The sequence below is a fragment of the Onychomys torridus genome, chromosome 3, assembly GCF_903995425.1.
Source record: "Onychomys torridus chromosome 3, mOncTor1.1, whole genome shotgun sequence".
NCBI lineage: Eukaryota > Metazoa > Chordata > Mammalia > Rodentia > Cricetidae > Onychomys > Onychomys torridus.
In genome coordinates this window covers 138,119,464-138,147,431 of record NC_050445.1, presented here as the reverse complement: position 1 = coordinate 138,147,431, position 27,968 = coordinate 138,119,464, and the positions used below count along the sequence as shown (strand labels likewise).

The 27,968-nt window shown below is 41.3% G+C and overlaps 1 protein-coding gene across 1 annotated transcript; it reads right to left on the bottom strand.

Moving 5' to 3' along the window:
• Positions 1–553: 553 nt before the first annotated feature.
• On the bottom strand, positions 554–16,647 carry LOC118580551 (C-type lectin domain family 4 member A-like). The gene is made up of 6 exons (XM_036182348.1): positions 16,566–16,647; positions 15,217–15,333; positions 12,055–12,156; positions 2,947–3,098; positions 1,950–2,062; positions 554–805 (listed from the first exon to the last, which is right to left on the bottom strand). The coding sequence occupies exons 1-6, from the start codon at positions 16,645–16,647 to the stop codon at positions 733–735; spliced, it is 639 nt and encodes a 212-aa protein (XP_036038241.1). The 3' UTR covers positions 554–732.
• Positions 16,648–27,968: the final 11,321 nt, after the last annotated feature.

Genomic DNA, 27,968 nt, shown 5'->3' with positions numbered 1-27,968 from the left:
CCAAGATCCTGAAAGGCTCCGGGTAGTGCAGGTATTGGGGGACATGAGAAAATGCTGAGGGAAGGGCACAAACTGCCAGAGAAAGTGTGAGTGAGCACTTAGGACCAAAGTGTCAGTAGGTGACAATGTCACCCTTTCTGAATTTTCTTAGAAGATCTTAAATGTTCTACACCACACACACAAAACAGACAACTATGTTAGGTAATAGAGGGTACTGTTCACCTGATTGTGGTAGCCATTGCCCAATACATTCCTAATATCAAGTCAAGATACTGTAATGTAAATATTCATGATTTATTTGTCAATTATACATCAATAAATCCAAAGACAGAGGAACAAAGAGACAGGGAAATGGCTAGAGGGACCACACCATACAACTCTATCATCACATGAGACTTTAGGAATCTAAGAATGGACAGAAAAGCTGGTGTACTTCTACATATACACAAAGGGATCCTGTCGGTCTGATATATGGGAAATTCTCATTAAATAAAGAGTAAAGGATGAATAAATAAGTATATATGTGAATAAGTATTATCATATGTAAAACTTTTGGCTGCCTACCTAAATTTCTATGGACATCTCTTCCACAAGAAGATCTTTCCAAGTGTCTGTGTAATGGTGGATAAAAAGGCAATCCCATGTCCATGAAGAATGTTTGATTCATAAGTATATTTTCTTCACCTGACAAACTGACTTCTGTTTTTCACTGCAAGGAATGTCATTCCAGCCCTAAACAGAATATGGAACATTCACTATAACACATCGTTCGTGGTCACTGCTGGGCTCACCTGGGTGCCAGAACCTGGAAGGGAGGAAAGAATGTCAGGGTGTTTCCACAAGAGTAAGCAAGAGAAGGATGCAGTTGGAATTTGTGGAATTCTGGTTCAGGTGTGTACAAATCAACTGTTCTCCACCACCCAGGTCTGACATGTCCCTGAATACATGGCCATCACAGTCAATATTCTCTTTGGTTGTTTTTTACTTGTTCTCCCAGAACACATACTAGGGGCTACCTCATGCCTAGGTCTTGGTACCTGGGGACTGTCATTCCATGTGCTTATTTATATGTTGAAAAGGTCTCTCAATCTCATGCTCTAATAATTTTTTTTTCATTTTACAATAGTCTTTTTTTAGAGAATGGAGAAATACTTAAAGTTGTTAGATAATCTACTTATTTCTGTCATCTAGAACAAGTAATTCACTACCCTTGATTCTTACTTTTCTTCTCTGAAAACTAAGAATGAGAATAACATCACTACCTATTTCTCACAACAGTAATCAGGATAGACTATGGGAACATAGTAAGGTATTAGAGTTTTTAAATAATTGCCTAAATATGACACTTAAAAATTTTTGATTGAGGGCTTTTAATTTAAGAGAATTAATCAGTTATGATCTTGACATTAGTTTTTATTACAGATATAAATAAAATCTGGAAAGATGGCTCATACATTAAGAGCACTTGTTGCTTTTCCAGAAAACATGACATTTCTGATTCCAGCACCCATATTGGCACAGTCATACCACCTGTGAGCTCAGCTCCTGATAATCCCACACCCACTAATGGGCTCCATAGGCACCCACATACACATGGCTCACAGAGAAACATAGATATACACACTAACAAAAAATAATAAATACTATTGTTAAATATAGAGATGAGAGACTGAAAATGTAATAAAACTGATCATGGTGTAGCACCTTGGTTGGGTGCCCTGGGTACTTATCATCCTACACTCTTCAAACTCAGTTTCCTCATCTCTCCTGGAGTATCAGTGACATGTGTCTCACAGGACTCCTTGATGAGGAAATGGGGATAAAGTAACTCCATCCCCAGCAGTCACACCAGGAGTGAGCTGTTTTAGTTTCATAACCAACAGCTGGAACACCCCAAAGTCTTCTCATGCTACAGGACCCAGGACTCCTCTAGGTAACTCTGGACTCACGTGGCACTTTTATTGTATGGTGTCTGATCAACCCATCGCCACTGTCGATGACCTGGATCTGAAAGCCCAATATAATAAGCAGCTTTAGGATCCAGGATATTGGTGATGAAATCCTAAGAGGAAAGAGAGATACAGCATTCAGCCTGGATGGAGTGATCCTTTTTCTGTTATTGAATTTTTATAAGATCTTTTAAAAGTTATTTCAACTATACAAAATTATAGGACCAATATGATGCACATATGCAATTATGTAACAATCAAATTTGAGTTCATCTCTCTTGTCCATTAAATAGTTTTCAAATTTTAGATTAATACAGATTATTATACATTTTAGAGGTACACAGTGATACTTTGATTGATTTCCTCTGGTCACACAGAGATGAGAAGACAAAGAAAGGATCAAGGAATACAAGATCCACCCCACCCCCAGGAGTGCCAGCTTCCCTGGATGACCAGGACACAAGGTCATCACTCAGGGGCCTGATTTCCATCACATTGGAAACAATCTCAGTCTGTGATCATAAGGAATTCTCATCTCAGATGCACTCCCTTCTTTCTTCCCCAGCACCATTCTTGAAAGTTGTGCATGAGAGAATTTAGAAGATTAAATCATTCTCCATTCATAACCTCAGATATTTCATTTCTGATGGTTGGCTGGAACACTCCTGATTTGATCCCCTTTCCCTAGTCAGCTCTGCGCCCTCTTCTGTTAGCCGGTGGGTACTACAGGAAGCCTTAGAGTGTTGGAATCACAAACTGGCCTTTCAAGCAGAAACATTTCATGCTTCCCTCCAACTTCAGGCTTTGCATTTCTGTTGCAATGTCTCCTTGTGGGTTGTTTAGCTTCACTGAAGCAGGGGCAAGGTGTACAATGCCAAGGCTGAAGCAAGATTCCCGGCTTCTGCCACATCGACAACACCAATGTCAACAAAACAACCTCTTAGTAAAAAGAGGCAGACAGCAGGCCAGGCCCAGGCCACACTGTCCCAGGATGCACCTGCTCTTCCTGGCTGTGGATCACCATCAGATGAGCACCCATGCTGGAGCACTTCTCCTCACTCTCGCTGTAAGATGCAGAGTCAACCGTAGGGATGTAGCAGTGGGAACTAAATGGCTTCCAGTCCTTTGGGCAGCAGCTCCAGACTTTGTCTTTGGGGAAGAAGGAAATGTAAGTTCAATGTCATTAAGTCATTTTAAAAACTGCTTGATGTGGAAACCACATGAAAGCTGAGACTTCACACTTATCCAGATACAACAAGGAGTCCCTCGTCCCTCAGATGCCAAGCAACCCCAGTCTACCTCTATCTACACTAACATCAGGGCTCCTTGTTCCTACTGGAGTATTGTCAGGAAATCAGAGTGTCATGGACACCCAGACACTGAGGACATAATCCAAACTGTCTGGGTCTCTAAATAATAGTTTAGTTCTTTGTTGTTCATGTAGATCTCATCCATTTCTCTGTCATTGGGTGATCCTTGTGTCTTTCCTAGGGTCCTGTTTTCTAGGTAGCCTCCCTGGAGTTGTGTAGCAGTCTACTCATCTTTGTTTTATATCTAGTATCCGACTATGAGTGAGTACATACCATGTTCATTCTTCTGAGTCTGGGTTACCTCACTCAGGATGATTTTTTCTAGATCCATACATTTGCCTGCAAACCTCATGATGGCATTGTTTTTCTCTGCTGAGTAGGACTCCATTGTGTATATGTACCATGTTTTCTTTATCCATTCTTCAGTTGAAGGGCATCTAGGTTGTTTCTAGGTTCTGGCTGTTACAAACCATGCTTGTATGAACATAGCTGAGCAAATGCCCTTGTCGTATGATTGAGCATTCCTTAGGTATATGCCCAAGAGTGCTACAGCTGGGTCTTGGGGGAAATGGATTCCCAAGAGACATGGATGAGATCTACATGAACAATCTGGATGACAGTGGGGTTTATGAAGGTCAAGGTTTGAGGGAAAGAAAGCTTAGGGGTACAGGAGATCCCAGCTGGATCAAGAACAGAAAGGGAGAACAAGGAATAACAGACCATGATAAATGATTCACACATGAGATCAGGAATAGGCAGAGTGCTGGAGAGGTCCCCAGTAATCCACAATGATACATCCTCTGTAGACTGCTGGCAATGGTCGAGAGAAAGACTGATTTGATCTAGTCTGATGATCAGATGGGCAAGCACCCTGTAGAGCTGGAACTCTCATCCATTAAGTGATGGAAGTTGATATCAGAAAATGAAAAGATCTCCTATGCTCATAGATCAGTAGGATTAACATAGTAAAAATCGGCAGCTTTCCAAAAGCAATCTACAGATTGAACACACTCCCCATCATTATCCCAACACAATTCTTTACACACCTTGAAAGGACAATTCTCAACTTCATGTAGGAAAAAAAAACCCAGGATAGCTAAAACAATCCTACATAATGAAAGAACTTCTAGAAGCATCATCCCTGATTTCAAAGTGTACTACAGAGCTATACTAATAAAAACTGCATGGTATTGTCATAAAAAAAAAAAAACATCGATCAATGGAATAGAATGGAAGACCCAGACATAAATTCACGTATGCACACCAGGGCTGTTGTTGTTTTTTTAAAGAAGCCAGAAATATACAATGGAAAAACTAAAGCATCTTCAACAAATGGTGCTGGTCTAACTGCATGTCTTCATGTAGAAGAATGCAAATAGATCCATATCTATCACCCTGAACAAAACTAAAGTCCAAGTGGATCAAAGACCTCAACACTAAATGAACACACTGAGCATGGTAGAACAGAAAGTAGGAAATAGCCTCAAATGCATTGGCACAGGAGCCAACTTCTTGAACAGAATACCAACAGTGCAGGCACTGAGATCAACAATCAATCAATAACTGGGACCTCGTGAAACTGAAAAGCTTCCATAAGGTAAAAGACACCATCAATAGGACAAAATGGCAGCCTACAGAATGGGAAAGGATTTTTATCAACTACCTGTCCAACACAGGGCTAATCTCAAAATATATAAAGAACTCAAGAAACTAGACATCAACAAACCAAATAATCCAATTGAAAAGTGAGCTAAATAGAATTCTCAGGGCCTGGAGAGATGGGTTAATGGTTAAAAACACTGACTGCTCTTCCAGAGGACCCAGGTTCAATTCCCAGCTTCCACATGGCAACTCACAACTGTCTGTTACTCCAGTGCCTGAGAACCCAACATCTTGACACAGACATACATTTAGGTAAAACACCAGTGCCCATAAAATAAAAATAAATAAATTTAAAAACCAAAAATTCTCAATGAAGCAATCTCAAATGGTTGAGAAGCACTTATAGAAATGTTCAACATCCTTAGCCATGAGGGAAATGCAAATCAAAACTAGTCTGAGATTCTATCTTACACCAATCAGAATTGGCAAGATCAAAAACTCAAGTGAGAGTTCATGCTAGCAAGGATGTGGAGGAAGGAGAACACTCCTCCAATGCTGGTGGGGATGCAAACTTATACAGCCACTAAGGAAATCAATATGATGGTTTCTCAGAAAGTGGGGAATCAATTTACCTCAAGACCCAGCTACATACACTCTTAGGCATATACCCAAAGCATGCTCCATCCTACCACAAAGACACTTGCTTACCTATGTTCTTAAAGGCTTATTCACAAAAGCCAGAAACTTGAAACAACCTAGATGTTTCTCAGCAGAAGAATGGATAATGAAAATGTGGTACATTTACACTATGAAGTATTACTTCACTGTCAAAAAAAATGACATCAGCCCAGTGTGGGCACAAGCCTTTAATCCCAGCACTCAGGAGGCAGAGGCAGGTGGATCTCTGAGTTCAAGGCCAGCCTGGTCAACAGAGCAAGTTCCAGGACAGCCCTGACTGCACAGAGAAACCCAGTCTTGAAAAACCAAAAAAAAAAAAATAAAAAAGACATCATGAAATTTGCAGGCAAATGAATAGAACTAGAAAAAAAAAGTCATCCTGTAATATAACCCAGACCCAGAAAAACAAACATGGTATGTATTAACTTATAAGTGGATATTGACTGTTGATTAAAGGATAATCATACTACAATCCACAGACCAAGAGAGGATAGGTACCATGGGAAAGGAGAGTCATATGACCCTTGTGGGATAAAGAAATAGAATAGATTTTGTGGGTGCACTGGAGGCAGAGGGAAAAAGGAACAGGAGGAATCAAGGTGTGGAAAGAGTGAATACCAAAAAAAATGAGTGGAATTGCTGTGGGGGGTGTAAGAGGGAATGTGGAAACCTACTGCAGTGGAAACTTCCTGTAATCTACAAGGTTGACCCTATCAAAGACTCCTAGCAATGGGTGATATGGAGCCTGAACTGGCCATCTTCTGTAACCAGGCAAGGCGCTCAGTGGTGGGACTGAGATTCCAACCCAGGCACAAAACTTCAGCCTACACTTTCTTCTGCCAGCAAGATGTGCAAGGGTAGAGGTGGCACAGAACTTGTGGGAGTGGCCAACCGATGACTGCTCCAACTTGAGGCACAAACCACAAGAGGGAGCCCATGCTGAACACTGCCTGGAAGGCCAGGGATCTGAAATGGGATGACTCAGAGACCTAGGGCAGAGCTAAACATAAAAATTAAACAAAGAGAGAACAGCCCCCAGCTTCTGTCCGACCTAGAACTCCCATCTGGACCAGAGCTAGACCTCAACATCACAGAATGGAAGAAGAAGAAGAAAACAACCTTATAAGTGACATCATGAAGAGGCTAGAGCCTTATATAGAAGAAATCAAAAATAAAGTAGAGGAGCAGACAAAGAAAAAAAGGGAAGAACACTATAAAAAACTGGAGGAAAGGACAATTAAAGCAGAAGAAAACAATAAATCCTTGAATGAAAATCATGAAAAAGCAAGGGAGACAATCCAAGATCTGCAGAGGTAAATAGAAAAAATGAAGAAGACACTAGCAGAGGGAATGTGAGAAATAGAACATCTGAATAAACAAACAGGAATTTCAGAGGCAAGTATAACCAACAGAATGCAAGAGATGGAAGAGACGATCTCTGGTGTTGAAAATACGGTAGAAGAAATAGATTCATCAGTCAAAGAAAACACTTAAATCCAACAAAGTCATGACCCAAAATGTCCAAGAAATTTGGGACACCATGAAAAGACCAAACCTACGAATAATAGGGATAGAGGAAGGAGAAGAATACCAACTCAAAGGCACAAAAAATATATTTCACAAGATCATAGAAGAAAACTTTCCCAACTTAAAGAAGGAAATGCATATGAAGATACAAGAAGCCTATAGAACACCAAACACACTAGACCCCCAAAATAAGTCCCCTCGACACATAATAATTAAACAACTAAACGTACAGAATAAAGAAAGAATTTTAAGGGCAGCAAAGGAAAAAGGCCAAGTGTATTATAAAGGCAAACACATCAGAATAACACCCAATTTCTCCATGGAGACTTTGAAAGTCAGAAGGACCTGAACAGATATAATGCAGACACTAAGAGTCCATGGATGCCAGCCTAGACTAATATACCCAGAAAAACTTTCTATCATCATAGATGGAGTGAACAAGACCTTCCAAGACAAAACCAGATTTGAACAATACTTATCCACAAACTCAGCCCTACAGAAAGCACTATAAGGAAAATTCCAACCTAAGGAAGACAGATACACCCATGAAAACACAGGCAATAGATAACACCACAGCTGTAAACCCCAAAGAAGAGAAGTACACACACACTACCACCAAAAAATAAAAATAAAAACAGGAACTAATCACTGGTGATTAATATCCCTTAATATCAATGGACTTAATTCACCTATAAAAATACACAGACTCACAGAATGGATACAAAAACAGGACCCATCTTTCTGCTGCATACAAGAAACACACCTCAAATTCAAAGACAGAGACCTCCTAAGAATCAAAGGCTGGGAAAAGACTTTCCAATCAAATGGTCTTAAGAAGCAAGCTGGTGTAGCCATCCTAATATCTAGCAAAATAGACTTCAAACTAAAATCAATCAAAACAGATGATGAAGGACATTGCATACACATCTCAGGAAAGATCCACCAATATGAAGTCTCAATTCTGAACATTTATGCCCCAAACACAAGGGCACCCACATATGTAAAACAAACATTACTAAGGCTTAAATCACATATAAAACCCCACACATTAATAATGGGAGACATCAACACCCCACTTTCACCTCTGGACAGATCGGCCAAATTGAAACTTAACAGACCTATAATGGGCTTAACTGATGTTATGGATCAAATGGACTTAATCAATATCTACAGAACATTCCACCCATACAAAAAAGAATATACCTTCTTCTCAGCACCCCATGGAACCTTCTCTAAAATTGACCACATACTTGGCCACAAAGCAAATCTCAACAGATACAAAACAATTAGAATAACCTCCTGTGTTCTATCAGACCATCAGACGTACAAAAGTCTATCAATGTAATACACCATATAAACAAACTAAAAAAAAAAAAAACCACATGTTCATCTCACTACATGCAGAAAAGGCATTGGACAAAATCCAACACCCCTTCATGATAAAGGTCTTGGAGCGATCAGGAATACAGGGAACATACCTAAACATAATAAAGGCAATCTACAGCAAGCCAACAGCCAACATCAAATTAAATGGAGAGAAACTCAAAGCAATACCACTAAAATCAGGAACAAGGCAAGGCTCTCCCCTCTCCCCCTACTTATTCAATATAGTACTTGAAGTTCTAGCCAGAGCTATAAGAAAACATAAAGAGATTAAGGGGATACAAATTGGAAAGGAAGAAGTCAAGCTCTCCCTATTTGCAGATGACATGTTAGTACACATGAGTGACCACAAAAATTCAACCAAGGAAGTGATACAGCTAATAAAAGCCTTCAGCAACATAGCAGGATACAAGATCAACTCAAAAAAATCAGTAGCCCTCCTATACACAGTAGACAAACAGGCTAAGAAGGAAATCAGAGATACATCACCTTTTACAATAGCCACAAATGATATAAAATACCTTGGGGTTACTCTAACTAAGCATCTGAAGGACCTATATGACAAGAACTTTAAGTCCCTGAAAAAAGAAATTGAAGAAGATGTCAGAAAATGGAAAGATCTCCCATGCTCATGGATAGGCAGGATTAACATAGTAAAAATGGTGATCTTACCAAAAGCAATCTACAGATTCAACACAATTCCCATCAAATTACCAACACAATTCTTCACAGATCTGGAAAGAATAATACTCAACTTCATATGAAAAACAAAAAACCCAGGATAGCCAAAAGAATCCTGTACAATAAAACAACCTCTGGAGTCATCACAATCCCCGACCTCAAGCTCTACTATAGAGCTACTGTAATAACAACAGCTTGGTACTGGTATAAAAACCGACATGTGGACCAATGGAATCGAATTGAAGACCCTGACATTAACCCGCACACCTATGAACACATAATTTTTACACAGAAGCCAAAAATGTACACTGGAATAAGGAAAGCATCTTCAACAAATGGTGCTGGCATAACTGGATGTCAATGTGTAGAAGGCTGCAAATAGATTCATATCTGTCACCCTGCACAAAACTTAAATCCAAGTGGATCAAAGACCTCAACATAAATCCAGCTACTCTGAACCTGATAGAAGAGAAGTAGGAAGTACTCTTGAACGCATTGGCACCAGAGATCACTTTCTAAATATAACACCAGTAGCACAGACACTGAGAGAAAATCAATCAATGGGACCTGCTGAAACTGAGAAGCTTTTGTAGAGCAAAGAACATGGTCAACAAGACAAAGCGACAGCCTACTGAATGGGAAAAGGTCTTCACCAATTCCACATCTGACAGAGGGCTGATATCCAGAATATATAAAGAACTTAAGAAATTAGACATCAAAATGCCCAACAGTCCAATTAAGAAATGGGCTATAGAACTAAACAGAGAATTCTCCACAGAGGAAGTTCAAATGGCTGAAAGTCATTTAAGGAATTGCTCGACATCCCTAATTATCCAGGGAATGCAAATCAAAATGATTCTGAGATACCACTTTACACCTGTCAGATTGGCTAAAATCAAAAGCACAGAAGACAGTTTATGAAGGAGAGGATGTGGAGCAATGGGAACTCTCCTCCACTGCTGGTGGGAATGCAAGCTTGTACAGCCACTTTGGAAATCAATATGGTGCTTCCTTAGAAAATTGGGATTCCATTTCCCCCAAGACCCAGCTATAGCAGTCTTGGGCATATACCCAAGGAATGCTCAATCATACCACAGGGGCATTTGCTCAGCTATGATCATATCAGCTTTGTTTGTAATAGCCAGAACCTGGAAACAACCTAGATGCCCTTCAACTGAAGAATGGATAAAGAAAATATGGTACATATACACAATGGAGTACTACTCAGCAGAGAAAAACAATGCCATCATGAGGATTGCAGGCAAATGGATGGATCTAGAAAAATCATCCTGAGTAAGGTAACCCAGACTCAGAAGGACAAACATGGTGTGTACTCACTCATAGGAGGATACTAGATGTAAAACAAAGATGACTAGACTGCTACACAACTCCAGGGAGGCTACCTAGAAAACAAGACCCTAGGAAAGACACAGGGATCACCCAATGGCGGAGAAATGGATGAGATCTACATGAAAAACCTGGACGAGAGTGGGAGTAATGAAGTGCAAGCTTTGAAGGAAAGAAAGCTTAGGGGAGCAGGAGATTGCAGCTGGATCAAGAACAGAAAGGGAGAAGGAGGAATAACAGATCATGATAAATGAAGACCACATGAGAACAGGAATAGGCAGAGTGCTGGAGAGGTCCCCAAAAATCCAAATGATACATCTTCTGTAGACAGCTGGCAATGGTGGAGGGAAAGCCTGATCTGACCTAGTCCGGTGATCAGATGGCTAAACACCCTAACTGTCCTGCTGGAACTCTCATCCAATAACTGATGGAAGTGGATGCAGAGATCCTCAGCTAGGCCCCAAGGGGAGCTCCAGGTGTCCAACTGTCAAGAAAGAGGAAGGTCTGCAAGAGCATGAATTGTTGAATCTAAGATTCCAAAAAGCACAGGGACAAATAGCCAAATGAATGGAAGCACATGAATTATGAACCAAAGGCTGTGGAGCTCCCAGCTGGATCAGCCCTCTGGATCAGTGAGACAATTGAATAGCTAGATCTGCTTGGGAGGAACCAGTCTGCGGGACCAGGATCTGTCCTGAGTGCATGAGCTGGCAGTTTGAAACCTTGGGCTTACACAGGGACACTTTGCTCAGTCTGGAAGGAGGTGACAGGACCTGCCTGTACTGAATCCACCAGGTTTAAATGAATCCCCAGGGGTGCCTTGATCCTGGAGGACATGGGAATGGAGGGGAGGAGCTGGGGGGAGGGTGGGGCTGGGGGCAGGAGTGGGGAGGACAGGGGAACCCGTGGCTGACGAATAAAATTTAAAACACATAATAATAAAGAAAAAAACAAACAAACAAATGTCAATGAACTGATTTCTATCAACATTCCACTATACTCATAGACTAGTGGCTAGCCAATTTCTCATCAGAGAGGCTTTATCCAGAAGCTGATGGGAGCAAAGGCAGAGACCTACAATCAAACATTACACAGAGCTTGCGGAACCCTGCAGAAGAAGGGGGAAAGGATTTTAGGAGCCAAAGAGGTTGAGGATACCAGGCTGCATATCTGTTATGGCTGTTAGCGTGGTATTCTTGTGGGATTCCTTAGAGTGGGAGTGGGGGTGTCTCTGACTCTTACCTGCTCTTGGGATGTTTTCCTCCCACTGGGTTGCCTTGGTCAGCCTTGATATGAGGGTTTGTGCCTACTCTTGTCATAACTTGTTATGCTGTGTTTGGTTGACATCCCTTTGGAGACCTGCTCTCTTAGGAAGGGAAACAGAGGAGGAGTGGATCCAGGGGAGAGAGGAGATGGGGAAGAGAACTGGAAGGAGTAGAGGGAGGGACTGTGGCTGGGATGCAATGTATGAGAGAAGAATAAATATAAAATGAAGGAAGGAAGGAAGGAAGGAAGGAAGGAAGGAAAGATTCATGTGAAACCACTACGCTCTACATCAAGCAAACTTGAATTCTTACCAGCCGTGGGTGGATAGTCTTTTTTGCAGTTCAATTCTTTGTGAGTTAGATCTTTTATAACTTGTTTTTCTTCAAGAAGTTGAGAGTACTTTTGATAATACACTGTAAAACAAACAAGAAACAAATGAAAAACAGAACCCCAACCACTCATTTTCATGAAGGAATTGTGGCTTTCTACTTTCTGCTTACTGGTACACAGATCTACTAAGTCCTGATACTTAAGTGGACAAAGCCTGACTACAATTCCCATAACCCCACAGTCAAAGCTCCTATTTTGAAACCATGGGTACTTCCAGGACTCATAGGAAGACCAGTGATTTGAGAGGCAGGACAGGCCCAGTGATGACACTAAAGGGAGTGAACCATACCCTTCCATGTTACATAAGATGAAAACACAGGCTCTTGGGGGAGATGAAGCAAACATAGATATTAGTATTCGAGAACGTAAACAGCCTTGGCTTTGGGAGGAAAGGGGGTTAGCTAACTCTCAGTAGCTCTAGGTTATTTTAGAATAGGAAATAAAAAGAACTCAATACATGTCTATGGAGCACTGTTTTCTTCCTTCAACTCTCCTCATTTCAACAGGTTACTCCTCCACACACATGCTCTCTCTCTCTCACTCTCTTACAGCTGACTGGCTTCTCTCCAGAAGTGAAGTTCTTCATCTTCCTCCCAGGGTCATTTCCTCCTTACCCCACCACTTTGTCTTCCTCAATTTCACTCACACCAGGTTTGAAATGGGTCATCAGTAATACCCCAGGGTAATTACATAGCCGTCTTGCTATTGGATTCAACCCATTTTTCCTCCTCCTCAGCTCTTAACACATTGCTCTGACCTGGGTTTGCACCACTCTTTATTGCCATCACTTCTTGTTGTTTTTTATAATCTCTTCTCCCTCCATCCACCCATTCAAATGTAACACTTGCTACAGTCTTGTCATGATTCTTCCTCCTCATACAAAATCTTCCCGAGTGATGCCATGTACTGCTGTGGTCTTGCCTGCTGCCCATATGTGTGGGATTTTGTGTTCACTAAACATAAACCAATTAGCTTCAGCTCAGTACGCCTAAAACTGAAATCAATACCTACCAAGTTAAACCTATAACTTATCCTAGATTGTCTACCGCTTTGAATAACTTCATGGTTGCTGACTTTACATCATCAGAAGATTAAATCACATAGTACTTCTTGGACCCCTTAATCCCTGGATCTTGATATTCATCAACATCTACTTCCTTGGTGTTGTGCTCTTTACCATTCAAAGTCGCCTCTTCTTATGTTCTTCAGACACTTATCTCATTATCAGGTTTGACACAGGCCTTTTCATTTCTCTTTTTGCCCTAATGACTCTGTTTTCAGATTCATACAAAAGCACCATCTATAACCTAAGTAAGCTACATCAATTCTCTATTCGAAATGTTGCATTGGTTTTCCATGGCTGTGATGCTTTGCAAAAAATGACCACAACTTTTAACTTCTGTATCCATGCACTATTGCAATGTGATTTTTAAATGTTCCCTGTTAAGAAAAAAAAAAGAAAGATAGGAAAGAAGGAAGGAAGGAAGGAAGGAAGGAAGGAAGGAAGGAAGGAAGGAAGGAAGGAAAAAAGAGGAAAGGAAAACATGAAGTCTTATGTTTGAACTGCCTTCTAGACTTTCTTTGGCCAAGAGAATGTGCAAAATCAACTCTGATGTACTATTAAGTTAAATGTTTTAAAAGATTTGTTTCTTTATTATATATACAGTGTTCTGTCTGTGAGTATGCCTGCATGACAGAGGAGGGCACCAGATCTCATTGCAGATGGTTGTGAGTCACTATGTGGTTTATAGGAATTGAACTCAGGGCCTCTGGAAGAGTAGCCAGTGCTCTTAACCTTTGAGTCATCTCTCCAACCCTCTTGTTAATTTTTTCCAGAGACCTGGCTCATGGTCACCCTCAGTCTCAGAAGTCTGCAAGCCACTATGTATAAAAGCCAAAACATCCTAAGGAACCTACACATGCTAGGACCAGAGAAGCCACTCAGTGGAGATCAGCCTAAAACTGACAAACCACAGAAGCAAAAGATAAATAAATCATTGTCTTACCTCATTAAGTTAATGCTGATTTGTTAAGCAGAAAACCATACTTGATAAAAATATAAATTTAGGAGAAAAACTAAGTTTTTCATAATGGGGCACAACACAAGCTCTGCATGCTGCTTTGTTTACCTAGGGAAATGTCATTTCTTCTTCACTTAGAACTATGTACTTCAGTCATTCACACTTCTGTCTCACACCTCTGTGACATTCTTGGCACACACAGTTGTAGACACAGCCTCTTCTAGGAAATCTCTGTCAGCACAAGACTTCCTGAACAATGTTGGAAAACTTGTCCATTTTTCTTCATTGTTTCTTTAGACACAGACTTTTTTACATAGTCCAGGCCAGCTCCACACTTGCTGTCCTCCTGTCTCAATGTCCTGAGTAGCCACTGTACTGGCCGGCACTGATTTGTTCACTCTCCTCTAAGATTCTGGAGAACAGAGTCCATGTTCTTCATGGACTCTGTCTGACACAATGTGTGACATACTGTACATTGCTGCTACTTGGTTCATGTGAATGAGTAAAACAACGTAAATATACTAGTTTGCATGCATTTTAAATTATTGAGAAATTCTTGAAACTTTGATGAACACAAATCCACCCACTTGCTCAGTTGGCTTCTAGATTTCACATAATCCTGGGCAGGACAGAGCAATTATAAATTAGCTGAAGAAAACTCTTGGAGAATTTCTTCCTAACTCCTTCTTGTCCACAAGCTTATCCCAAGATGAGGGAGTCCTATATACATACAGCTTGTATACACATACAGCTCAACTTCTAAACACCAATGAGAAAACTGTTTGATCTTCTAGTCTGACAAAGACAACACTCCAGAGAGTTCATCCACACACCCACATACATTCGTAAATAAACTTAAGTTTCTCTAATGAGAATGAATTCCGTTTTTCCCAAGACAATAGCTAAATCCAAGGACAGAGTAAGAGCCACAATGTAACCCCTTGAATTGTTTTTCCCCAAAACAATATTTCTTCTCCATATTCTATTAAATGCCAGGTACTACAGCGGAACCTCTCTTCACCTAATGCATACATAGTCTAATGATTCATCGGGGATACTTACAGATAAAAGCAACCAAGAATGAGATGGTCAACAACAGGAAAAGTGCCATCAGTGATGTAAAGAGCAGCGAGGGGCAACCAAGCTTACTTAGACGAGGGGTGGGCTTCACTTTGGGAGCTGGAAGGAGTACACATTCATCTCATGAGTGATAAGTTTCACCCTTGTTTCTGCTTTTCCTCCTGCCCCAACTCCCTTCTTTTCCATGTCACATAATTACCAATAGTGTGTTCATTGGAAATAATAAAAAAATGATGTCCGTGTAAAAACCATTACAAAACGCTTAGAAGTTCACACACTATTGAAATAACTGGTAATATTATTTTGAGATCTGAAAAATGATTTGGAAATATATATATATATTTCACAAAAAAACTTCAATCATATCCTTTCAGGAAGTTCTTCTTTTGGTGGTGGGAGGTGTAATGAACTAGGGACTCACTATGTAGACCAGGCTGTTCTGCAACTTGTTATGTAGAGCAGGCTGGCCTTAATCCTCAGTGATCCTCCTGCATCTGCCTCCAAGTGCTGGAATTGCACCACATTGGCCCTTTCAGCAAATTTTAAAGGATATATATATAGTATGTTTTCCCACACAGTGACAAAATGTAAGTACTGCCATCTGCCTATGACTTTCCTTTTACACTGTACAGTAGGTACATTTTCATATCACCATGTTTTCTTGGTGTTCTTTACTGTGGTTGCAGCAGGATATATTCTAATACCGTCTAGACTGTCCAAACATTAGAGACACATATACAACAAAAGTAAATGTTTCTAGTCATATTCCACTTCTTTAGCATATGATCAGTCTGATAGTCACTGTATCATGGTCAGAAACCGTTTGCTAGATGAAGGTACAATGTAGTGGAGAGCAACTGCCTACCGAGGGAGAGGCTCTGCTTTGATCTATAGTATAAAAGAAAAAGTTACTTCAAGATAAGAGCTCCACACAGAAACAGTTTTCATAAAGTTGCAATAGACTGTCAAACATAGAGGGAAAAGGCTCAATACTGAAAAGTATGATTTCATTTTATGTTCATTTTTCTACACCGGGAAATGCTATATGAAAGATATATATATATATATATATATATATATATATAAGAATACAAGATAAAAGGTATTGTTTCTGTAAATGGCAAGAGCAATAACCATGCCAAGCAAGCTTTTATTTCCCACTAGAAAACTCTACAGCCCTTAAAGTCACACCACAAACAATTCAATCCCCTGTGACTCCAGTAAAATCCTAGACATGAATGCTGAGATAATTAGTAACCAACATCACCCAAAGTTTATTAATGACTCTTCCTTTTTCCTTCCCCCAAGATTAAGCCCAGATTTTTTTTTACCTGTAGCAGAATCTGAGTAGGTGCATGAGGAGTTGGATTCATTCTTGAACTTCACTTCTTCATAGATGATCTCTGAAGCCATCTCAAGAAGAGACCTGCCTCCCTCAGAAAGCACACCCTGTCTCCTGCCTAAAACTCATAGTATGTGAGAATCAAACACGGCGATAAACTGTCTTATCACACAATTATATATGAGAAGAGGGATTTCCAGATGGGAAATAGCACATGAGAATGAGAAACCACAACACGGAATCACTCAGGCCACATACAGAGATGCAACATCTTCAAACAGAAGATAAGAATTGTAGCATCTGAACCTACTCAGCACGATATGCAAATACTCTAAAGTGGGCACTCAAAGGGGGAAGGAAAGAAATAGGAAGGAGGGGAAAGAGGAACCATGCTGTGAGAAAACTCTGTCCTAAGATACCCTGCAGCAAACATAAATTCATGTGCTTCTGTATGCAACAAGGTTTCAGGAAAACCAGACTGAACAGGCAAGTTCTGAGACCACATTCTAGAGGACCATTGGCCCCTCAATATTGTGTGGGCTCCCACTTCCCACTCAGCTGCCTCCTGCAGGGGGAAGGCAAAGCTCACATCCTGGTCCTTCTGAAGCTGCTCCTCTGAGCTCTCTGCTTCCCACTGTCTTCATCACTCACTCTTGGGCACTCTCCACTCACTGAGCCACTGGTCACATCCTGACACAGCTCTGGTTAGCAGCTGTGGGAGGAGGCTGTCTCTCTCCTCCTGCCTGTCTTCCCTTGATCCCTGCACTGCTCAGCACCAGCCTCTCGAGTTCACAGCACTGTTGGGAACAGGTGGGGCAATTAATGGATCACAATATACCACAGGGGAACTTAAACTAGTTTCTAAAAATGGGATCATTTGAGTTCCTCCCACAGACATCTTCCAGCTCATATCCCCATGCGTGGCCTTCAGCTCTTCCAAATATTTCCCTTCTTGAAATCTCCTCTTGTGCCAACAAATAACAAACAAAAGCACATGCAGGAACACACACACAAACACACACGAACACAAGCCCATACACACACACACACACACACACACACACACACACGCACACTTAGTTTGTGTTTCTAGGTTTTCTCTCCAGTTTGTATCCAAACATACTAAAATCCATGGGTGCACACTATTAGTCCCATTTTAGAGTAATGTTTGAGCAGGTTTCCTTTTATTTCCCAAATTTCAGCATTTCTAACCTACATATGTGACTGGAAAAAAAAAAAAACAACTATGTTCATTATATCTATTGTAGGATCTCAAGTGATAATCTCTTGGATGCTGCCCATCACCTTCCCACATTCTCTACTTAGCTGCTTATCTCTCCAGGATGGACTGCAGCCCTCAAGTCTAGCTTGTGTCTCCTGCACTGATGCCCTCCTCCCTTTAGCAGGATGTTCCATCTCAGGGTCAGACTCTGTGCTGAAGTTCTCACATCAAGACTGAGGAAGCCTCCTTCACCAAGCTTGTGCACTGACTCCTGGTGCTATCTTTGAGGAGTCTCCACTTACCCCTGAGGCTTTGGCACTCCAAACCGAACCAAGGTCAACTCCATGTGCAGAAGCCCTCATCACCCTGGAATGCATTTAGTGGTCACACAGAACTATCCCAGCAGGTAGGCAGCATCCTTAGCTTGGCAGTCTCTGAAACCCGTACCAGCTCTGCTTACTGCACAGACAATCTCTTTGGCCTACTGGACCACTACAAACAATGCCAGGACATCCACGACCAGACAAGGATGCTCTCCTTACCATACTAGACACTAAGGTGCCACACTGATCTCCATAACAGAGACATTCTTTAGCCATGCCTGGTCTAGTCTCTGCAAGGAAGATCCAAACAACCTACCTTGTCTCTGAATTCCAACCCAGTATGGAGCCAACACTGCAAGGGTTTCCTCCTCACTCTGCACAGGTGACTTCCTTACTATACACAGGTGCACTCCTCACTATACACAGCTGCACTCCTCACTATACACAGGTGCACTCCTCACTATACACAGCTGCACTCCTCACTATACACAGGTGCACTCCTCACTATACACAGCTGCACTCCTCACTATACACAGCTGCACTCCTCACTATACACAGCTGCACTCCTCACTATACACAGCTGCACTCCTCACTATACACATGTACACTCCTCACTATACACAGCTGCACTCCTCACTATACACAGGTGCACTCCTCACTATACACAGGTGCACTCCTCACTATACACAGGTGCACTCCTCACTACACACAGGTGCACTCCTCACCATACACAGCTGCACTCCTCACTATACACAGGTGCACTCCTCACTATACACAGCTGCACTCCTCACTATACACAGGTGCACTCCTCACTATACACAGGTGCACTCTTCACTATACACAGGTGCACTCTTCACTATACACAGCTGCACTCCTCACTATACACAGGTGCACTCCTCACTATACACAGGTGCACTCCTCACTATACACATGTACACTCCTCACTATACACAGGTGCACTCCTCACTATACACAGGTGACTTCCTCACTATACACAGGTGCACTCCTCACTATACACAGGTGCACTCATCACTATACACAGATGCACTCCTCACTATACACAGGTGCACTCCTCACTATACACAGCTGCACTCCTCACTATACACAGGTGCACTCCTCACCATACACAGGTGCACTCCTCACTATACACAGGTGCACTCCTCACTATACACAGGTGCACTCCTCACTATACACAGGTGCACTTCTCACCTCTCCAAATTCCCAGTTCCTCCACCAGTACCCTCTCCTCTCCTTTTGCAGTTCTGACTCCCCACAGGAAGTGACCTAATTAGTTGACACTCTCCTCACCATGCTGGAGCACAGACTCCCTACAAGTGAGGATTCCATAGCATAGCCGCCCTCCTCACCTCTCAGGTTCTGATGTCTCACACCAGACTGCTGCTTGGAGACTCTCTCCTGAATCCAGACACTTTCTCACCAGCATGCTGACATCCCCTCAATGCTTGGGCTCCAGTTCTGCTGTCAAGCCAACCCTCACTCAGCACGGTCACCCAGACCCTGGACCAGACCATTGCTGCCCCAACCTTACCCTTCCACAGACCTCTGCCTTGTCCTTCATACACCATTCTTTATTTAGTAAGTTGCTAAGTAACTGATGTGCTGCAAGGAAAGAAACCAGATATGATAAATATAAAGTCCTGTGTGCTTATTAAAACTGTTGATTATTTACCTGGTAATCAATATGCCTATACACCACTTCACTCCAGACACAGATGCTCAGGGATTTTACCCTGTAGGCAAAAATATATTTCTAAGTTATCATATCTTACATATACTAGAATAAGACATAGACAATACAAATATTCAGGTGGCTTACAATAACAAATATTTGTCATTTATGTATGTTCTTAGGGTCTGGTTCTGGTTCACAGAAATTCTGTTCAGCTTCTTTCCACATTTATCATTTAGGAGACAGATCATAGAGAACAATGGTTCATTGTAAGCTGAACATTTAGTTCACTCCTGTATTTAGCAAATCACATTCATTTTCATGTTTTGGCCAATGAAAATCACCTTAACAAATCTGCTAATTGTGGTTCAAACATACTTTATGTATTGCTGAACAGTGGTGGTGCAGGCTTTAATCCCAGCACCAGGGAGGCAGAGGCAGGCAGATCTCTGTGAGTTCTAGAACAGCCTGGTCTACAGCACTAGTTCCAGGACAACCATGGCTGTTACACAGTGAAACCCTGTCTTTAAAAACAAACAAAAATCTTGAGTAAACTACATTTTGTGAACATTGTAACTGAGAAAGATCACACACACACACAGGTGCATGAGCAAGAATATATTCGTGCGCGCGCACACACACACACACACACACACACACACACACACACACACACATGACAACACTTAAGGAACTATAGAAATGCCTCAGTGGTTAAAAAATGAGTACTGCTTTCCCATAGGACTGGAGTTCAGTTCCCAACACACTTGGCCTGTGGCTCACAGCCACATCTAACTCCAGCTTCAGAGATCTGACACCCTCTTTGCCTCTGCAGGCACTGCATTCACGTACACCAAGCCCACACACAGGCACTTGCATATATATGTATTTTTATTAAAAATAAAGAAAATATGGTACATTTACACAATGGAGTACTACTCTGCAGAGAAAAACAATGACATCATGAGGTTTTCAGGCAAATGGATGGATCTAGAAAAAATCATCCTGAGTGAGGTAACCCAGACTCAGAAGGAAAAATAAAATCTTAAACACACACCCTTTAGCATGACTCCCTGGAGATGCTCACATTCACATCATTAGATTTACTTTATTCTTTCTGAAGCTCCGTTCTGTTTCTAATAAAATTCTGTTCAGCCCAGTATTGCCTCTCCCTCCCAGAAACTCTGCTTTATTGACACTATGCTGCCACACATCTCAATTATGCCTGATTGGAGACATCTCAAAAGGACTCCACAGGCAGCTGGATCTGAGTGTGTGGTATCAGTCATGTCCCCATAGTGCCCATTGCTGATCGATCTACCTGAGAATCTTGTTGGAAATGCTGATTCTAGGCACATGGAGTACTACATTCCAAGAATGAATGATGTTTTGTACACTCTAACTTGGTGTAATTCAGTTCTTTTATAATTGCTTTTTCTTCAAGAAACTGAAAATATATTTTAAACAAAGTTGTAAAACAGAAAAAAAAACCATTCAGTTTCGTGTTGGTAATAAAACTCATTTTTTAAAATTTTTATCTTCTATCCTTTGTAGAAACCAAACCTATAAATGTCCAATTACCTGAACAGTTAGAGCCTGCCTTAAAAAGACTCCTTATTACCATATATTGGTTGTGGTGGCTGTGGCCCTAGAACATGGGAATTAGAATGAGGAAGAATGAAATTTCCGGTCGTTTTTAACTATAAAAGTTAGTGTAGCTGGTTTGTTGGTTAGCTCATGGCTAGCCTGAGCTACATGAGAACCTAACACACACACAAAAAAAATCACCTTCAGTCAGTATTTCCCTGCCCCTAGTGGTTTATGACCACAGCTATCTTCAGGAAGAGCTGGAAAGACAGGACAGAACCATGACCCTGGGGACTCTTCAACATTTCATGGAGGACACACTGAAGACTACATCTTATGTGGTAAGGTCTACTAAGTATGTACACACCCCAGGAAAGGTGAGGGAGAAATGAGCTAACCCAGAGCAGTTCCAGCTTACCTGAGCAGGGAAGTTATAAAAGCCCAACACTGATCAAAAGGACTTTGTTTCCGTCCTCTTCTTTCCAGTATCTCCCTCCTCCCCCGCTGGCTCTGACTTCTCAGTGTCCCCACACTTTCACAGAGTTCCTAACTTAAATCTAACTCACCATTCCTCTAGAAATTGAATTTCTTTCTTCTCTTCCTCATCTCCCACTGTCCTTAGTCACTAGATCCGGCTTTCCTTCTGCTCATTTACCAAACTGTTAGAAATGGACCAACAGCAGCTCCTCCCGTCCACTGAGCAGTCCTCTTCCATGAGACTTGGCACATTACAAAGCCTGCTGCTTCTCCTCCTCCTGACTGTTGGGAGACAGTGGCTCCTCCCTGTTGCCTGGTCCTGCTTCCTGTGTTTCCTGTGCTCCCTCCTTCATGTTTCCTTCCACACTCACCTCTCTCAAAATGGAACACTGCACCCACTTCCGTCTGGACTCCTCTTTCTCCTCCAGTTCCTCTTCCTTGGGGATATTCATTGTCCTGGGTTGTTGGGGTTGGAGGTATTTGGTTTGTGTTTTAGTCTGGTTTTGTTATCTGCTGCAAAGGTCTTCCAAAATGTTCAACTCTATCCTAAAACATGTGAGTATGCATCCAACCAAATTTGTGCATCTGAGATTTAGGTGAACATAAACAAAACTTAAATCTTCATATTCCAACCCAAACCTGCTACTCATCTTCTTCCTCTTCAAATATATCCATAACTGATAACTTTATGAAACCAGAATATTAAAGTCATACCTCACTCCTCTGTGTCTCCTATTCTCAGCTATCAATTTTGATCAAAACGTCACCTCCTTTTGTCCAAGTTATCTCCTCTCCTGTGCATCACTAGCATGATCCTTGCATCAAACCCCTAGTAGTGCTCATATGGATTCTGAAGCTTCCTAATCTCTACTTCCCTTCATTTTCACACCTCTGTAAAAGCACACTTGTCTAAGTTTAATTTTATCATGTCCTGCTTCAAATTCATAGGGGATCTCCAAATGGTGTGGCACACTGAAAAACTGGACACACTTCTTATCCTTCCCTATGTGAAATATCCACTTAGACTATGCCTTTGCAATTCCCTACTCAAGAGACTAGTCTATGTCTACTTCACCTCATCTGCCTGTCTTTAAGAGTGCTTTGGCCACTAAAATACACAAAGGCAAAGTTGTATTCACTCCACGTGGGGCTTGGCTTACTGCCTCCATCTGTCTTGCAAGATTGAAGTTGCCATGGGAAGCTTGGTTGTCTGTTATTGATGTATGACTCAATGAGAATGAGTAAGTTCACTTAGGACCATGGGAATCTCCCAGTTGAACCCAGTCTTTGTGAAGCCACAAAGAAAGATTTACTTAGTTCAATTAACCTACTAAGTTTTAAGTTGGTTAATGGTTCAGCCAAAACTACCAAGATAAATAACATTTAGAGGGATGCATATGTAATATGGATTATTTTGTGATCTGAGTCCAGTTTTGTCTGCCCCTACAGTTTCATACTTAGTTCTCCATGTATCACTATACATGACAGTTTTTTATGTGCACCAATATTTTCCCATATTTTCCATTCACCGACATGCCTATGACATTGCTGGCACACAAAGGTCTAGACGTCATTGGTTCCAAGCTTTTCTTAGCCCCTTGTGCTTATTCCTTACTTCTCACCTGCAGAGCATTTCCCATGCAATTTTTTAAAGCACTGGTTCACTTAACTATTCTCTAATTTCCTGAGACAGGTACTGTAGATCTTTCTGGACTCTCTTACATGCAGCTCAATGTATAGTAAATGGTTATTACTACATATTGAATGAATGAATAGAATAACTACATAAAATATACTGTTTATACTTTTCAATTTTTGATAAATTTGAAGCCAAATTTGTAGAGAAATCTATTGTTTTCTAAATTAGCTTTCAGATTTCACATGATCAGGAACAGAAATAAATGATTAGAAGGAGCTCCAGCAGAGCACTGTCCCTAGAATATCTCTGGCCATGTCTTCTCATGCCAAAATATAGATGTCTATGCATCCAAATCCTGCTGATGAGGAAATACAGGTTTGTCCTCATTACTGGAGCCTAACACAGAAGCCCCAGGATTTTACTCTGTGATGCCAACAAACTCATACTTACTTCTCTACTGAGAATGAAGGACTTTTACAAAAGAGTTATTCTGAAACAGAGAAAAATCCCCAATGTCATCTAATAAAACATGAATCTTAAAATATCTTATTAAAACCACCCAGAGCCAAATATTTGGGTGAAAAATTGAAAGATCAGAGAAACAGAACAAGTCAAGCATGTTCTTCCCTCTATGATATCCTCAGCCTCATAAGAGAGACTTCCCGTTTACTCACGCCTTATACACCTTTCTGTGCTCTGCCATCTTCCTTCCTTCCTAGTGCTGGGATCAAGGCATGTGTCATTATGCCTGGCTCTGTTCCCAGTGTGGTCTTGAACTCAGAGATCTCCATGGATCTGCCTCCAGAACGCTCGGGTTAAAGGCCAAGTGCTACCACTGCCTGACCTCTATGTTTAATATAGTGGCTGGCTTTGTCATCTGATCCCTAGGCAAGCTTTATTGGGGTACACAATATATCACCACAATCTATTTCTCCAGAGTTCTGTCTCAGATTCCTGGGTTGCCGTCTGTCTAATGGGTCTCTTTCCTTCTCTGTGTTTACTTGTCCCACTGTCATACTTACGGATCAGAACAATGGAGAATAAGTTTGTCAACAGCAGGAAATATATTGTGAATGAGGTGAGGTGGACCTTGGAGAATCTATGACAACTTTCATGACTCATAATATTCTTTAGAAGAGCTGAAAGACAAACCAAATTCATGTCTTGAGCTCTGTTTCTATTTCCTCTTCTTTCTCCTAATTTTTCTCCTTCTGTGCATGATAACCACTAATAACATGATGTTGGAAATAATAGCAAATAATCATGCTAGTTAGAGAAACATTACAATATATATAAAACCCCTCATTCCTGATATTAAGAATACTCATTTCCTCAGGGAACCCCATAGAGGAAGAGGCAGAAAGAGTGTAAGCACCTGAGGGGTTGGGAACAGCAGGAGATCGAGGCCCTCTGAATCAACTGAGTCCGGCACAAAGAAGGCAGAGACTGAAGCAAAAAGCATAGGGCCAACAAAGTTCTGCACTGGGTCCTCTGCATGGCTATTACAGGTTTCAGCTTAGTGTGAGTTAGTATGGCACTCCTGAATGCGAGAATGGGTGGGTCTTTGACTCTTCTGCCTGCTCTTGGGGCTCTTTTCCTCCTGCTAAATTGCCCAACTCCAGTGTGATGATTTTTGTGTTATCTTATCATAGTTTATTTTGTCATATTTGGTTTCTCTCTTAGATACCAGTTTTTTTCTAATGAGACAAAAAGGGAATGGGTCTGGAGGGCAGGGTTAGTCAGGGGGAACTGGGAGGAGTAGAGGGGGAGAAACTATAATCAGGATACGTTGTATGAGAAAAGAATCTAGTTTCAATAAAAGAAAAAAGAAAATGTCGAAAATATTTATGATAAAATAAATAAATAAGAAACACTCTTGTTGGCCATCCTTCTCAAGCAGGTACAAGCCACCCAAAGGGCATCCTGGACTACTTGAACAAGGACTTGTGACACCCCTGCACTTTCACATTATGCAGAGACTGGACGTATGATAAAGGACTTGACAATTAACCCAAAATATTTCTTTTCAGGATGCCCTAAAGATGTCTTTGCCCCCAGAAAGCAGGAAGTAATTTTAAGAAAAACAATGCTCACATTCCCAAGAGGTGGGGTGAGTGGTTTTTTGGTCATTCCATAGGTTATGGATAATTGTCATTGTTTAGAATGGTTGGTTACAAGTTGTTAATTGTTAATGGTCAGAAAAAAAGCTGAACAAGGAGATTAGATTCAGAGTTCTTGTTTAAAAAAAGAAAAAGAAAAAAGAAGATATAGAAAAGGGTAGATCATTGGATCTACTCTGAAAAGAGAGAATATAGATATAATAAGATAAAAGGGAGATTATTGAATCTACTTTTAAAAAGGAACTACTTGTTTTAAATAGTATAAGTAATGAAAATATTTTTGTCTGAATCTGTCCAATGTTAATGGAGTAGACATTGTTAAAGTAACTCTTGACTGTATATATTGTATATGCTTAGTGGATGTAGTTTTTTTCTTGTATTAGTTATAACCTTTTTTATTTTAGACAAAACAGGGGAAATGTGGTGATATTGTGTTCCCCAAAATATTGTGCACCCTAATAAACTGATTTGGGGTCAGAGAACAGAACAGCCACTAGATATAGAGGCCAGAAAATGGATGCACACACACCTTTAATCCTAGCATTCCAGAGGCAGAGATCCATCTGGATCACTGTGAGTTCAAAGCCATACTGGAAACGACCAGGCATGGTAACAAGAGCCTTTAATCTCAGGAAGTGAGGCAGGAAGCCGCGAGGTATTTAAGGTGTGAGGATGAAGAACTAGGCCTGGTTAAGCTTCTAGGCTATTAGCAGCAGTTCAGCTGAGATCCATTTGAATGAGGACTCAGAGGCTTCCAGTCTGAGGAAACAGGATCAGCTGAGGAATTAGCAAGGTGAGGTGGCTGTGCCTTGTTCTGTTTCTCTGATCATTCAGAATTCACCCCAATACCTTGCTCTAGGTTTATTTGCATTAATGAGACCTTTTAAGATGTGTGCTACATGGGTCCTCAAGACCTGTGCTGGGAAGAAGATAACCACTGGCTCACCCAGCCCCTCAAGGCACCAGGCCGGTGGGTCCCATTACGATGAGCAAGTATGTGGTGGAGAAATGAGAGTGAAAGAGAGGTGGAGTGGTTCATGCGCTGTGGAAAGAAACAGCATGGGGTAACTTACAAATGAAGGGGTGGGTTACAGGGTCTGGCAAAGGTATGGCGCAGTCCTGCGGTGTTCTCTAGAGAACTCTGCTCGGTCTACCTCCAATGTCCAGGGTCCCGGAACCAAGCGCGCCTCCCCTTCCGATCCTCCGTCTTCAGTTTCCTTCTCCACCTTGCCTTGTGGGCGTGACCATTACCGAAGCCTCAGTGGGGGTTGGAACTTCCCGGCCAATGCTGGGATGGCTACCCACTACACATGGCTGATGTATAAAATTCAAAACACATAATAATAAAGAAAAAAAAGAAACACAGAGGCAATGCAGAGATGAAAGCCCAAGAGATCAGAGCAATAGCTAAGAGCTAAAAGCCTTCCCTTCACTGCTGCTCCAGTCCTTCCCTCAGCAAGAGACCTACTTCCTGTGTGTTTGTCTTTTTTTTTTTTTTATAGACTTTCTGTTTTGCATTCTGATTGGTTGTAAACCCAACCACATGACCTCCTTGTCACTGCCTGTCTGCACAGACCTCCAGGTCTTATATGGTTGGTATTGAGATTAAAGGCGTGTGTCTCCATGCTGGCTGTATCCTTGAACACACAGAGGTCTGCCTGTCACCTGGATTAAAGGTGTATGCCACCACCGCTTGGCTTCTGCTATGGCTTGCTATTAGCTTGAACCCCAGGCAACTTTATTTATTAACATACAAATAAAATCACATTTCAATACAAATAAAATATCACCATAGGTTGGCTACCATCTTCTTAAACTTGCTGTTGAGGGAGGTCACTCAGTCCAGAATCAGCCACCCATTAGAGGCCCACGTCAGCCTTACAGCTCCCATGGCACCTGACACACTAGCCATGGGGACCAAGATCCTGAATGGTTCCTGGTAGTGCAGGCATTCAGAGACATGAGAAATCCTGATGGATGCCAGAGAAAATATTTGAAAGTGACAATAGGTAACAATGTCACCCTGTCTGTCTGAATTTGCTTAAGAAGATCTTAAATGTTCTAACACCACAGACACACACATACACACACACACACACACACACAAAGCAGACAACTATGTTAGGTAATAGAGGGTACTGTTCACCTGATTGTGATTGCCATTGCCCAATACATTTCCATATTAAGTCAAGACAGTGTAATGTAAATATATATGATTTATTTGTCAATTATACATCAATAAATCCAAAGACAGAGGAACAAAGAGAGAGATAGATGGGTAGAGGTACCATACCCTACAATTCTATCATCAAATACAACTTTAGGAACCTACGA

Excerpts from the sequence above, each read along its gene's own strand:
- LOC118580551 (XM_036182348.1), bottom strand. The coding sequence starts at position 16,647 with ATGGCTTCAGAGATCATCTATGAAGAAGTGAAGTTCAAGAATGAATCC. Across the intron at positions 15,334-16,565 it reads CTACTCAGATTCTGCTACAG|CTCCCAAAGTGAAGCCCACC; the intron begins GTAAAAAAAAAT and ends TACTCCTTCCAG. Across the intron at positions 806-1,949 it reads CCATACAATAAAAGTGCCAC|GTTCTGGCACCCAGGTGAGC; the intron begins GTGAGTCCAGAG and ends CCTCCCTTCCAG.